General features: G+C 47.1%; 1 protein-coding gene across 3 annotated transcripts in view; it reads right to left on the bottom strand.

Annotated features, from left to right (window-relative positions):
- The window catches only part of TTYH1 (tweety family member 1), a 63,068-nt gene extending 51,176 nt beyond the window's left edge, over positions 1 to 11,892 (bottom strand). Inside the window, exon 1 of one of the 3 annotated variants that reach the window (XM_053361988.1) lies at positions 11,611 to 11,892. In XM_053361988.1, the coding sequence (XP_053217963.1) occupies positions 11,611 to 11,736 (126 nt within the window). In that variant the 5' untranslated portion in view covers positions 11,737 to 11,892. The remainder of the gene's footprint in view (positions 1 to 11,610) is intronic. The other 2 variants (XM_053361986.1, XM_053361987.1) reach the window with 2 other exon arrangements.
- Between the last annotated feature and the right edge of the window lie 2,228 nt (positions 11,893 to 14,120).

The following is a 14,120-nucleotide window of genomic DNA, read 5'->3' as shown; positions in this document are numbered from 1 at the left end:
GTTTGCAAAAAATATGGAAAGGGATGTTACGTTTACACTACATTCCACTCCAGTTCAACTCTATAGTTCCAGAAATGGCTTTTACATTATGTGAAAGTGCAGGTATGATGTGGAAATGAATAGTGAAATGTCAATGAGAATGGAATAAGCTACCATGTGAATGCAACTCAAGGTCCACCCCATGCATAATTGTTTGCAAAGCTCCTAGCAGCCAGGAGGTGTTCATGTGGTGGTCAATTAGACACTGGCACATGGTCCGGCAGTGGCCTACAGTCTTATTTTTCTCCACCCCTGCTGTGGACTACATGCTACCTGCAAACTTTCACTGCTGGCATACTTCAAGCAGGAACTGCAACACAATGTTGCAGCGTGTGGAGTGCTCCAGTTCAAGTTGCTCCATTCTGTATCCTCTCCCTCCTGGTTCTCAGTTCCCACCTGCAACAGTCACTCAGCATTCTGTGGCCACTGAGCATGCTCAGCCCTCATGGGGTTGTTTTAGAGGTCCCCTATGTGGGGTTTCCCCCCCAAAAATATTTTTGTATTGCTGCAAACCTTGGGAGTTCCTCTAAGCCTGTTGAATACAGTGGTACCTCGGGTTACAGACGGTTCGGGTTACAAACTCCACTAACCGGGAAGTGGTTGCTCCAGGTTAAGAACTTTGCCCCAGGATAAGAATGGAAATCGCATGCCAGTGGCGCAGTGGCAGCAGGAGGCCCCATTAGTGAGAGCACGCCTCAGGTTAAGAACCGTTTCAGGTTAAGAACGGACCTCTGGAACAAATTAAGTTCTTAACCCATGGTAGCACTGTACCTCTGGTATGTTCTTAACCCGAGGTACCTCTGGTATGTGGGAGATACTGTTTTGGCTATCTGTGCAATGGTATTTGCAGCCTTAATGTTGGCAATACAGATGGACAGGGAGGGAGAGAAGCAGCCCTTCTGGAGAATGCATCTAGGTTCTACTAGCGACACACAAGCAATAATTTCATCACATGGGGTGCCTGCATTGGAAATGATGTCATTCCTCTTAGAACTCAAATAGCGCAGAATTGGAAGACATCAAAAATCCCAACTATAAACGAGTGGCAATCCAAACTATTTGATTATTTAGAATTGGCAAAAATGACACAGAAAATAAGAAATCAAAAAGACATAAAGTTTAACAAAGAATGGAATAAATTTATGACATATATGGAAACAGAGGTAAAAAATCTAAAAATCACAGTAGGTGTGACGTAACACTTGTGATGTAAAGAGTTTTTTAAGGAAAAGAAACTGCAGATAAAAAATCATATAATATATTCTGAAAACGAGATGAAGGGAAGTCAATTAGTGTTGTGTGTTATTTAGTAAATGTAACCTAATTTGTTGGTATTTTATGTTAGGAGATGTTTTTTCTTTTGTTTTCTTTATTATTATTTCTCTTTTTTATGTATTTCTTTTTTGTGTGTATGTGTTATGTATTTTTTTTTGTTTGTTTTAATGTTTGATGTAGCAAAACGAATTAAAATCAATAAAAATATTTTTTTTAAAAAGGAAATGATGTCATTCCTATGGGAGTAATTAGCATTCAAAGTAGAAGCGGAATGGGATGCTCTTCTGGTTTCAAGCAGTCCTCCAAGAGCCAGGTGAAGATCAGGACCTGAAGAAGCAATCTATGAACAGGTGTGTGGGAGAAGAGTCAAAGGTCAGAAGAAGCCCCAGATACCGTCCAATGGGGATGGGGGAGTCCAAAACCAGCTATCCCCCCTTTTCTCTCAAAATGACATCAACGTGTGCTTATGCAACCCCAAATGCACACTTCCACACTCAGATGCTGTAAATATGTTCAGTTTCATTATTCCATTCCAACGATGCTTTGCATTTCCCCCCCAAAACGTGACATGCTGCCAAATTTGGAGGAAGATCCAGTACATATTGTAAGTAATACAGTCCAAATCTGGTGGTGCCACTGGCAAGTAAGGCTGTGTATAATTTATAATTTAATCTGGCAGTTTTATCTGCTTAGTTTGTTTATACACTATTGTACACAAATTGCGGTGGTTGGTGGCTGTTGGTGTACATCTCTCTCTCTCTCTCTCTCTCTCTCTCTCTCTATATATATATATATATATATATGTATGTAAAAAGGTAAAGGACCCCTGGACGGCTAAGTCCCGTCAAAGGCGACTATGGGGTTGTGGTGCTCATCTCACTTTCAGGCCGAGGGAGCTGATTTTGTCCACAGACAGCTTTCCAGGTTATGTGGCCAGCATGACTAAGCCGCTTCTGGAGCAACGGAACACTGTGACAGAAACCACAGCACACAGAAACACTGTTTACCTTCCTGCTGCAGCAGTACCTCTTTATCTACTTGCACTGGTGTGCTTTCGAACTGCTAGGTGGCCGGAGCTGGGACAGAGCAACGGGAGCTCACCCCGTCGTGGGGATTCGAACCGCCGACCTTCCAATCAGCATGCCCAATAGGCTCAGTGGTTTAGACCACAGTGCCACCCATGTCCATATATATATATATATATATATATATATATATATATATATATATGGCTCAGGGTGTGTGAGAGGAAGTGGGCAGTGGTTCCTGCAATGGAGGCCAGTGATCTGGCGCTGCCACAAGCTGAAGAGGATGCCAGAAGGAGATAGAAGGGGTGGGCTTAGGGCATGTGGTTTCTAACTATACATCTATGATTCTATGTCATGGATGCTTCAGCTGAGATTCCTGCACTGCAGGGAGTTGGACTGGATGACCCTCAGGGTCCCTTCCAACTCTATGATTCTACTCTATGATCTAACCATCGACAGAGGGATAAAAGAAGGGGGGAGAGTATGTTTTCAAGGGGGTGTCGCGTGAGACAAAGAGGAGAGGAGTCTCCCTTTCTGCCTTTAAATATGGTTTAGAGCAGAGGTGGGGAAATGTGGTGGTGTTTTTTCCCCATATTTTCCGTATTCATTTGTGAGCAATTTCCTGGGGCTTGAAAACAGTGGTGGGCAGTGCCAGGGGAACAAAGTGGGCAGGCAGCAGATGCCACTCTTGTACTGTGTAGGCTGTATTCCAGCCACACAAAAACCAGAGTTCCTTACACAAAAAAACCTCTTCATCCTCCATGCAGGTAAGCAAGGTCACACTCACATTGTACATTCAAAGCACAGGGCTTCTGCCCTCCCACCCCAGAACAAGAACCCAGTTTGTTAAGGGTGCTGGGAATTGTTGCTTTCTGGGGGAAAGCTCTGTGGTGTGGATGTCGCCCAAGTAAGAGGCATTATCACAGTTTAAGGCGCTTGAGGAAGGGTCTGGCTTGAGTCCTGAAGGCCACAGAGGGAGACCGGAGGGGGGCACTTTTGTCCCCCAGGCCCAAAGTCCACCACCATCTCTCATTTCAGCAGGTAGAAGGCAGGTTGGGATCTGCTAATAGATCTCTGAGCTATGTTGCAGTAGATTGGCAAGGATTCCTGACCTGATTTTTTAGCAGCTAGCTGTAACAAAACAACAGCTTTCCCACCTACATTTGCCTGCAGAAATGAAGGCTAACTAGAGCTGAACTTTTGTGATGTAAAGGCGCTCTGGGGCATTGTGGGGAATTTAAATGGTGACACAAATGCCCTGTATTTTTGTGAAATTTGCTTCCGTAATCTGTTATGACATGAGAGTTTGATCATTTTATGTTTGTACGGTCTTTTGCTATTTGAGGTATTTACATTCATGGAAGTTCTGGACTGTGCAGGTGGTGGGTTTTTTTGCCATGACAGCCACCCACATGGACAGATTTAAAATGGGATTAGATGAATTTGTGGCAGATTTGGCTAGCAATGGCTACCATTCACGATGGCTTTATATTTCTTCCAGTATTATTTCTACATTTTGCACCCAGACATATAAATTAGCTTATACAGATCTGTGTACAGACAAATTCTTTGTATATTTTTTTTAAGTGATATATACCCTCCAACATTTCTCCGATTCCATAATAATAATAGTTTTACTATTTATACCCAACCATCTGACTGGGTTGCCCCAGCCACTATGGGAGGCTTCCAACATATATAAAAAAACATAATAAAACTAAACAGGGCTGCCTTCAGATGTCTTCTAAAGGTTACTTATCTGCTTGGCTCAGGGGCCGCATAACTCCATACCTTCCAACATTTCTCCAATGAAAATAGGAACATCCTAAGGAAAAGTGGGACATTCTGGGAGGATCAAATCAGAAACTGGGACAGCTGCTGTTAATCAGGGGCTATCCCTGGAAAACAAGGACACTTGGAGGGTCTGAGTGATGCCTTTCTCTTCTTTGGGTGAGACTTAAGAGGCTGATTTATTTATTTATTTATTTACCACTTTATACTTTTACTAAAAGCCTCAAAGTGGTGTACAGCATATTAAAGCAATAAAGCAATAGTCGGGTGATGTTCCTCCGTCCTCATGAGGAGCCTCTTCAGTAGGGCTGGTGAGTGTGGATATACCCACTATACCTTTAAAGCACATTCAAAGCACATCCTACCCTCGCTGTGGGTTAAACCACAGAGCCTAGGACTTGCCGATCAGAAGGTCGGCGGTTTAAATCCCCGTGACGGGGTGAGCTCCCGTTGCTCGGTCCCTGCTCCTGCCAACCTAGCAGTTCGAAAGCACGTCAAAGTGCAAGTAGATAAATAGGTACCGCTCTGGTGGGAAGGTAAACGGCGTTTCCGTGCGCTGCTCTGGTTTGCCAGAAGCGGCTTAGTCATGCTGGCCGCATGACCCGGAAGCTGTACGCCGGCTCCCTCGGTCAATAAAGCGAGATGAGCGCCGCAACCCCAGAGTCGGCCATGACTGGACCTAATGGTCAGGGGTCCCTTTACCTTTACCCTCCCCAAATTCATGGGAACTGTAGTTTATCAATATCCTGGGTATTATAGCCCTGTATGGGGAAACCCAGGGTCCCCAGGATTCTTTCATGGGGGTGGGATGTGATTTGAATCTGCTCTAAAGGTGTTGTGTGTATGGTGGGGTTGGGGTCACAGTTCCTGGGGAACACCAGCAGAAAAGGGCTATTGCCCTTCTGCCTTGCATGTGAGCTTACCGTGGGCACCTGGTTGGCCAATCTGCGAAATGGGTTGCTGGATTATAGAGCCCTTAGGTCTGATTCAGCAGAGCTCCTCTTGAGTCTGCGCTGGGGGCGCTCCAGAGATTTGAATGTAATTTAAATGGTGGCTCCAAGTTGAAGCAGCGCTCACTGGAATGCCATAAAAGGGGATCAGCTCGGGCCCCAACAACCGCCCAGCAATGTTGGGCACTGACGCCAGCCCTGCCTGGTGCCTCTCCCTGGGGGCTCAGCGAGAGAGGTAAGTGAAAGAAAGGTTGCAGCCACACCTTGGCAGTGCCACAATGGGGCATATATTCAGGCTGTGAGAGCTCTTCTTCACAGGGAAACAGTGAAATAGGCAGGGCAGAGATGAGAACTGTGAAGAAGTGCCAGGAGTAAGAGCTATATAAAAGATAAATTATTTATACCGTGCCGGGTTTTTCGCATTCACATCTTTAAAAGGATGTTCAGGGAGAAGAGTGTTTAAAAAAGAAAAGCTGTAAAAAAAAGAAAAGAAAGAAAGAAAAGGCTCACGGCATGGGAGAAGAAGGAGAGCCTTGTGGAGATCTGTCTGAACCGCATTTCTAAAAGAAGGTTATGAAGGGAGGGTGTCAAGAAGGGCGTCCTACATTTTATGTGACCAGAAAACCCAAATTCTCTAATTGAATCAAATGAAATAGATTTGCATGAGCCCGCTTAATCACAGCACTTCGCGTTGGTCTCAGAGTACAAGGGATCCCCCCCCCTTCTCTCTCTTTGGTAGCAGCTGGTGTTCCTTTTTAGGAAACCAGGCAGTGTGGAAAACAGGAGGGATTTGGTGACGGGACTTGGATTCTGTGGTGAAACTCAGTTCTGTGTGTGGCCGTGTGATGAAATTCAGTTTGGCAACAAAATACAAGGTGACAAAACCCAGACTTAAGGGAATAAGGCATAACCCTTTCCTTAATGTACCACTTTGCTACATGTAGGGAACTCCCTCCCCCCCTCCCCCCATTTTTAAACACAAGGGAAGCAATCACAAACATGATTCTTCACAAACTGTAATTTGAAGTGGTACAGTCCAGAACCCCGCCATCTTAGGATGCAATCCTATGCACACTTCCTTTGGAGCAGGGGTGCCAGCTTGAATAAAATATTGGTGGCGGGAGGTAAGCTCTGCCCCACATAATGGATCACAACACACACACACACACCCATATGAATGGCAATGCCCATCCACTTTGGCAAGGCGTGCCACCCTCAAATATTTTATGGGGGTCCGAAGGGACCTCGGCCCCTAGGAGTCGGTTCCTATGCTTCGGAGTGAGTCAGGCATAGTCAACACTACACAGGCATAGTCAACACTACACAGGAAGTAGAATGAAGTGGTATAGATCTGAGGATTTGACTGTACCACTTCAAATCCCACGATGGGTGGTGGTAGACGATTATATTTTTGAAAACTCTCCACACACAGAAACCACCCTGACAGGGAATGTGCTGGGTTATGTGTATAATTCTTAGTAGCAGGATTTTAAAAACAAAACAAGGGGGAGCATTCAAAACAGGTGTCCCTAGCTGCAGTCTGAAGCTGTATAGACACTGTACCTTTGAAGCACCTTTGAAGCACATTCTTGCCCTGAAAGAATTATGGGCACTGCAGTCTATTAATGGTTGCTGGGAATGGTAACTGTGAAGGGGTAAACTACAATCCCCAGGATTCTTTGAGGCAAACAATGTCTTTCAAATGTGCTTTAAAGGTATAGTGTGTACATAACCTGATCATAACAGCCTGTTCTACCACCACAGGGTTCGTACCACCTTCGTCTTCTGCCTGGGTAAGGTAAAAAGGTAAAGGACCCCTGGACAGTTAAGTCCAGTCAAAGGTGACTATGTGGTGTGGCGCTCATCTCGCTTTCAGGCCGAGGGAGCCAGTGTTTGCCAACAGACAGCTTTCTGGGTTATGTGGCCAGCATGACTGAACCGCTTCTGGCTCACAGAGAACTGTGACAAGAGCCAGAGCGCATGGAAACACCGTTTACCTTCCCGCCGCAGCAATACCTATCTATCTACTTGCACTGGTGTGCTTTCAAACTGCTAGGTTGGCAGAAGCTGGGACAGAGCAACAGGAGCTGGATTCTGCCTGGATAGAGCAGGGCTCGCACTGAACGCAGTGGAGCGAACTGGCTGTGAATGTCCTGATTCCGCATAATGTGTGGATTTACAATAGGGCTCTCCTTTGTCAAGCAGACCAGTCTTGTAGGAACAACAGGAACTTCTGCATTCACAGCATGTGCTCTGCCACTGAGCCACAGCTCAGAACTTCCTAAGAACTTTCTGTTCCCATCGAGATCGCTCCCTGAGCCCGCCACCACCCATCCCACTTGGGCCAGGCAACAACAGTCCCAGTGCTTTGAATGGAAATGAGAACTCTTCCATTCAAAGACTCTTTGCAGGGGTCCAGCAAGTGAGTTTATTTGCCACTCAACCACACAAGTATTTGGTTTAGGAAACAGGTTAGGAACAGCCTGCAAGGCTGGTATCATGCTTATCCGAGGGCCATGTTTTCTAGTCTCCTTTAAACATTATAAATTTCACCCAAATCTACAGGTGGCTCCTGCAACTCAATGCTGGGAAAATTTGGTACAAAACAATCACAGGGCCAAAAATGCAGCAGAGGGCCTCCCATGCTCCACCTCACAATGTCTCTCTGACTCTTTCACCGATGGGGCAGGAGAACTAATTGCTGTGAGATGTTGTGCTCCCACTGAGAGCGCAGCTCCGTTCCAAAGTGGGATGGATCACAGGGGGGTCCTTCAGGGACTCAATGAGTACTTGAAACAGCATTGGCTGTTGTGGGAAGATTACAGAATGCATGCGAGGCATTGCCAAGGCAGACCTGACTCTCTGACTGACACACCAGGAGAATGAGCAACGACTGTGTCATTTATTCAACAATTGCCCACATTGTTGTTTTTAAAGCATCTGTTCAAATTCAGCACTGTTGAAGCAAAGCGGCTGGCCTAAGCTAGACCACCGATGGAATTCAGAAGACACGGCAAAGACCCCTCAGAGAAGCCGAATTGGAGCAATCTCTTTTCATTAACAATGTCCAGAGAGGTAGCCGTGTTACTCTGTTTTAGTGCAAGACCAAGGCTGTGTACACAGCATACTTTTAAAGCACACCCGAAGCATGGGGGGCTGGAGGAGGAAATGTGCTTTAAATGTATGGCGTGCACACAGTCTAACACATTTTAACTACCACAACATACAACCTAATTTTTGTGCTCAACACCCCCTCCCCCCGCTTTGTTGTAGAGCATCTTGCCTGAGGAGCGTTCTGGAGAACTCGGACCCTTGCCACTGTTTCATGACATTTGGTTGGTCCTAACAAAAAAGTATTGCCCAATGTGGATTGTTGTATTTCCCCCTCCCCCCACCTGATGGACCAAGATGGCTAATGTTGCTTTTTATGTTTTATTACAGCATTAGCTGTTGTAGGACTACAGGACACTTAATCAGATCTAACATCTGATGGACTGGGCTCTAGTCCATGAAACCGTATGCCGTAATAAAATGTGTTAGTCTCTGGGGAGACAAAGGACCATTTGTTGTTGTTATTAAGGTTCTTTTGCTAAGGATGAAGGCTCTTTCTTATATCCCAGTCATGTCTCTGAGGGTGGTGCAGTGCAAGTCATCTGAGTGCACTGGGTGATCAAGATTGCGTGCAGAAAGTCCCAGGTTCAATCCCTGCTGTCTCCAGGTAGGGAGTAGACCCCAGGCTGAAAAACTGGAGAACTGCTGCCAGTCAGTGTGGACCATACTGAGCTACATGGACCAATGGTCTGATGCAGAAGAAGGCAGCTCCCTAGGTTCCTAGTCATTCCCTCTTTGACTTTGTTCGTTTTGGTATTTACTAGTGTAGCTTTGGAGATTCTACTCTTCCAAAATAATACAACAAATTTCTTTTGAGGCGTCCAAATCATGTGGTGGTTAGTTCCACAAGGTACAATCTGACAAATTGGGTTGGGCAGGATGTAATTGGCAAAGCAGCATCAGTTAGTCATATTGTCCACAGTGGTTTGTGCCCAAATCCCCGTTTGGTAAATTTGGCAAGCTAGCTTTTGTGGCTCGGGTTAAGAATGAGCCTGTTCATGTCTTAGATAAAAGGACAGATAAATGTTCTACTTCTCTCTTTTTACACTTTCCTTCCCAGCTTGGGGGAAAGAAAACACATAAGAGAAATCAGCAGAGGTGACTGAAGGAGCAACTAGATTTTACAGAGAAGTTAGGACGTTGGGGTTGACCAAAGTTTACCATTTAATTTCAAATTGTATGGACCACAGCCTAAGAAGGCCCCATTTGCACGGTACATTTAACTGCACTATCATACCACTTCGAACAGTCATGGCTCCCCCCCAAAGAATCTTGGGACTTGTAGTTTGCTAAGGGTGCAGAGAGTTGCTAGGAGACCCCCTGCTCCTCTCACAGAGTTCCCTGGGAATACGAATGGACTGTTAAACCACTCTGAGAACTCCAGCTCTGTTCTCAGCTCCCAGGATTCTTTGGGTGGAATCCATGGCGGTTTAAAGTGGCATTATCCTGCTTTAAACATGTAGTAGAGATAGGGGCCTCAGTGACAAGAGTACATGCACAATATACATTGAAACCACATTGAAAGCATCCCCACCTGCCAGAATCCCAGGAACCATAGTTTCCTAAGGGTGCCAGGAATTCTAGTTCTGTCAGGGGTAAACTACAGTTCAAAGGATGTGTGTGTGTGTGTATGTGTGTGTGTGTGTGCGTGTGCATGCTTGTGTGTGTTTTAAATCTATGTTGTATACACAGCCTTTCTGTATGCAGAAGGCCCCAACCTCAGCCTTGGCATTTTCAATTAAAAGGATCTGCAGTAGCAGATAATTGGAAAGAAAGACTTCTGGCTGACACCCAGGAGATGCACTGCCCGTTTAGGCAAGCCTTCTGAGCCTGGTGTTCTCCAGATGTTTTAGATTGCAGCACCCATCACCCCTGACCATTGGCCATGCTGAGGCTGATGGGAGCTGTAGTCCCGGGGGGGGGGGGGGGAATCTGGAGGGCACCCATTGGGAAAACCTGGCCTGGATGACATAAGCAGCATCCCACACTCCTAAATTAATATTGGGTGTGCTCCAATTTGTGTTGAAATTAAGACGCAAAAGGCTGAGAAATAAAATGTTGGTTTGAGGAATAGATGAAGTGGGATTAGGAACGCAGAGGCAGAGGCCGCATCTACACAGCCACAGAGCTGATCTGCACACAGTACAAGCTCAACATGTCCTCAGCTGCACTCATGCGTCTTCGCTTGTGCAGCGAGGGAGAGGCATTAACGTGTGAACCAGGCTAATAATGCAGATAAATCAGCTGCCTTTCATTTTCACACAACCCTTCATTTTTGGGCGGATGCAACCGCAAGAACGGCTGTTGGGGCCATATCCGTGTGCAGCTAGTTCGCACATTACATGCCACTACACAAGTGCGCTCTCTCTCTCTCTCTCTCTCTCTCTCTCTCTCTCTGTGAGCCAGTAGGGTCTCTCTGTTTGTAGAAGGAGAGTCCTAAGTGAGTCGCCCCAGATAAGACACACTGCACACGGGAAGAGGCTGCTGAGCCTCATCAGCTATGACAAGGGGCTGCAGAAATCTGAGGCAGGCGAGTCTCTCGACAGCTGAGCCTCCCTCCACGGATGCAACCTTAACACACACACCTGGACCACTGGTGGCTCCTCCTTGACTTCAAAGCTGGAGCTTCTTGACACATGAGAGATGCTTCTTGGACCTCCTTAGCCCTTCCTCCCTGGCATCTGTCTCCTCCTGTCCCACATTATCCCCTTCTTTCGCTCTGTGTGCAGTTCCAGTCCCATCCTTCTTCCCTTATCTCTCGATCTGGTCCTCCATCTTTCCCAGAGCATCCTGTCAGGTTCCCTCCCTCCTCCCCCCTCCTCCCTCCCCCCTCCTCCAGCCCACCCCCCTCTCACTAGCTGCCCCATTACCTCTCCTCACCTCTCCTTCCCTTTCCCACAAGTCCCCCTTTCACCCCCATTCTGCTCCTTTCCCTCCCGCCTTTAGCATTACATTATCCGCTGCTCACTATCTCCCCCTTCTCCCTCAACTCTTCTCATTTTCTCCATCCAGGTATTCCTCTTCTTTGGGCCACATCTTTGCCCCCTGGTTTCCTTCCCTACCCGTCTTGCTTCCCCCTAGTTTCCCACCCTTAATCTTTGCCATCCCGTCCTGATTGCTCCTCCATCCATCCCTCCCTCCCTCCATCGAAACAGCTCTGCCTGCGCGCACGCATTTTAATTCTATGGGCGCACATCTTAATTCCGTGCATTCAAAAGCCCTTTCCATTCCCCTCTTTTCCACCGCCCACCTCTCCCCTCACCTTCTCCTCCCGCCCCCGCCTGCCCCCGTCCTCCTTCTCTCGCCTCTCTCATTCACTTCATCTTTCCCATAGCCCTGGCTGATTTCTGCCTGCCTCGCTGACCCCACAGATCCTGCAAACCCATGCCCACTCTGGGCATCGCCGTGGCGCTCACCTGCTGATACCCCCAGTCCTCCGGGGCAAATTCGCTCCCCACGGCTTCAAACTGGAAGTTGATGTGCGGCGCCTGGTGCAAGAGGAACGTCCACCACGAAGCTCGGTACCCCTGGGGGGACCCCATCCCTCCGACGCGGGGCGCCCACAACCCCAAGCCCGCTCACCGCGCTGGTCGCCGGCCCCCCATGCTGGCACACGGATGGATGTCGGGGAATGATGTGCAGGGAGGCAGTGCAGAACATCAGGGCTTATCCGCGCGGGATATTGGGGAGGGGGGAGTGATGGTTGGGGAAATAAAGGGGGGGAGGGCTAGGTGGTGGGGGAAGAGGACCGTGGAAGGCGCAGCGCCATCTAGCGAGCGCTGCGCCCGTCACCGTGATTTAAATCAGCCCTTGTCTCGCCTGACCTGTCAGAGAGACTAATAGCTCCCCCAAGTGGATCTGTCCCTCTACACAATAAATAAAAGGCATTGCTGATCAGATTTAAAGCGGATGCAGAGTGGGAGAAAACGCACTAGGAAAGCAACTTCTAAAACTTCTCAATCGCTTCCAGCCTTCCCTATTTTCTACAAAATATACTTGCGGGGACCAATTGAAATATGTGGAGCGGGCTAGGAAGAAACCCTGCGTAAAAATCCTTACACCTGCAGTGATTTCAACCCGTTTTTCTGAATGGTGAGGAATCCTCACAAACAGTCAATTGCTTCTATCATCATCATCATCATCATCATTATCATCATCATCATAATCATCATCATCATCATTATTTGGGGGCGGGGAGGCAACCAGAAAGTAGTTGCTGCTATAAGCATAACATTTCCCCAGTTGATACGTTGTAGTTTAGAAGATAGTTATTCCCCCCAGATTGCTGCAGTTGTTGCCTGGAATGTAGCAGCAGGAAAAGAAGAAGAAGAAGAGTTTGGATTTGATATCCCGCCTTTCACTCCCTTTAAGGAGTCTCAAAGCGGCTAACATTCTCCTTTCCCTTCCTCCCCCACAACAAACACTCTGTGAGGTGAGTGGGGCTGAGAGACTTCAAAGAAGTGTGACTAGCCCAAGGTCACCCAGCAGCTGCATGTGGAGGAGCGGAGACTCGAACCCAGTTCCCCAGATTACAAGACTACCGCTCTTAACCACTACACCAAACTGGCTCAACCCCAAAGGTTGTAACATTTCCTCACGGGGAAATTGCTGCAACCCCTTGGTGATTTTGGTTACCTTTTCCTGAAACTTTTCCAGCTCTACAGTATCCTTTTCGAGGTGTAGCACCTAGAAAGTGAACACTGTGCTCCAAAAATGGTGTAGCACCATAGATTTGTATAAGGGCAGTGTGATAAGGGGTTTTATTTTCAATGTCTTTCCTAATGATCTGAAAAGGGGAATTCATGCTTTTCATAGCTGCCATACACTGGGCTGGTTGGGGTGCTGTGGGTAAAACCTCAGCGCCTAGGGCTTGCCGATTGCATGGTCGGCGGTTCGAATCCCCGCGGCGGGGTGAGCTCCCGTCGTTCGGTCCCAGCTCCTGCCCACCTAGCAGTTCGAAAGCACCCCTAAGTGCAAGTAGATAAATAGGTACCGCTTTTTCCGTGTGCTGCGCTGGTGCTGGCTCGCCAGAGCAGCTTCGTCACGCTGGCCACGTGACCCGGAAGTGTCTCCGGACAGCGCTGGCCCCCGGCCTCTTAAGTGAGATGGGCGCACAACCCTAGAGTCGGACACGACTGGCCCGTACGGGCAGGGGTACCTTTACCTTTACCTTATACACTGGGCTGGCTCCTTCATTGAGCTATCCACCACAACCCCAAGATCTCATTCCTGGTTAGGTACCACATCCTATTAGTGTATATGCAAAGTTAGGATTATTATTATTATTTGCCTCAATATGCATCACTTCATACTTGCTTACACTCAACTTCATTTGCCATTTTAATACCCATTCACTCAGCTTGGAGGGATCCTTTTGCTGTGCCTTACAACTACTTTTTGATTTCACCACCACAAATAATTTGGTGTCATCGGCAAACTTGGCTGCCTCATTCTTCATCTGCAACTCTAGACAATTTATGAATGAGTTAGAAAAGTACCAGCCCAGACACAGATTGTTGGAGAACCCCACTTCTTGCATGTTTCTATTGTGGGAATTGTCCATTTATTCCTGATCTTGGCACTTGTCCTCCAGACTTGCTCCAGCCTCCAGATCACTGTGGTGGTGAAATTTTTTTGCAACACCAGACACAGTCACTTTGTGAACTTCTATATTTATTTTGAACGAATGTTGCCCACGGTTGCACACTCTCCTGCTCTACAACTCAGTGACATCAACCTGGAATTTCACTTATTTTCAGTTTCTCAAACACATGTTCACATGGCCTTGGTAAACCATAGTTTGGCTTCCCATGCCATGTGAACCAGACAGTAAATTTTATTTATTTTAATATTTTAAAACTGTAAACCACCCTGGGTGCCTTGGCAGAAAGGCAATATATAAATGCAATGAAAATAAATAGGAAAT

The sequence above is a fragment of the Podarcis raffonei genome, chromosome 13 (genome assembly GCF_027172205.1).
Source record: "Podarcis raffonei isolate rPodRaf1 chromosome 13, rPodRaf1.pri, whole genome shotgun sequence".
NCBI lineage: Eukaryota > Metazoa > Chordata > Lepidosauria > Squamata > Lacertidae > Podarcis > Podarcis raffonei.
This window is presented reverse-complemented; position numbering and strand designations above follow the sequence as displayed.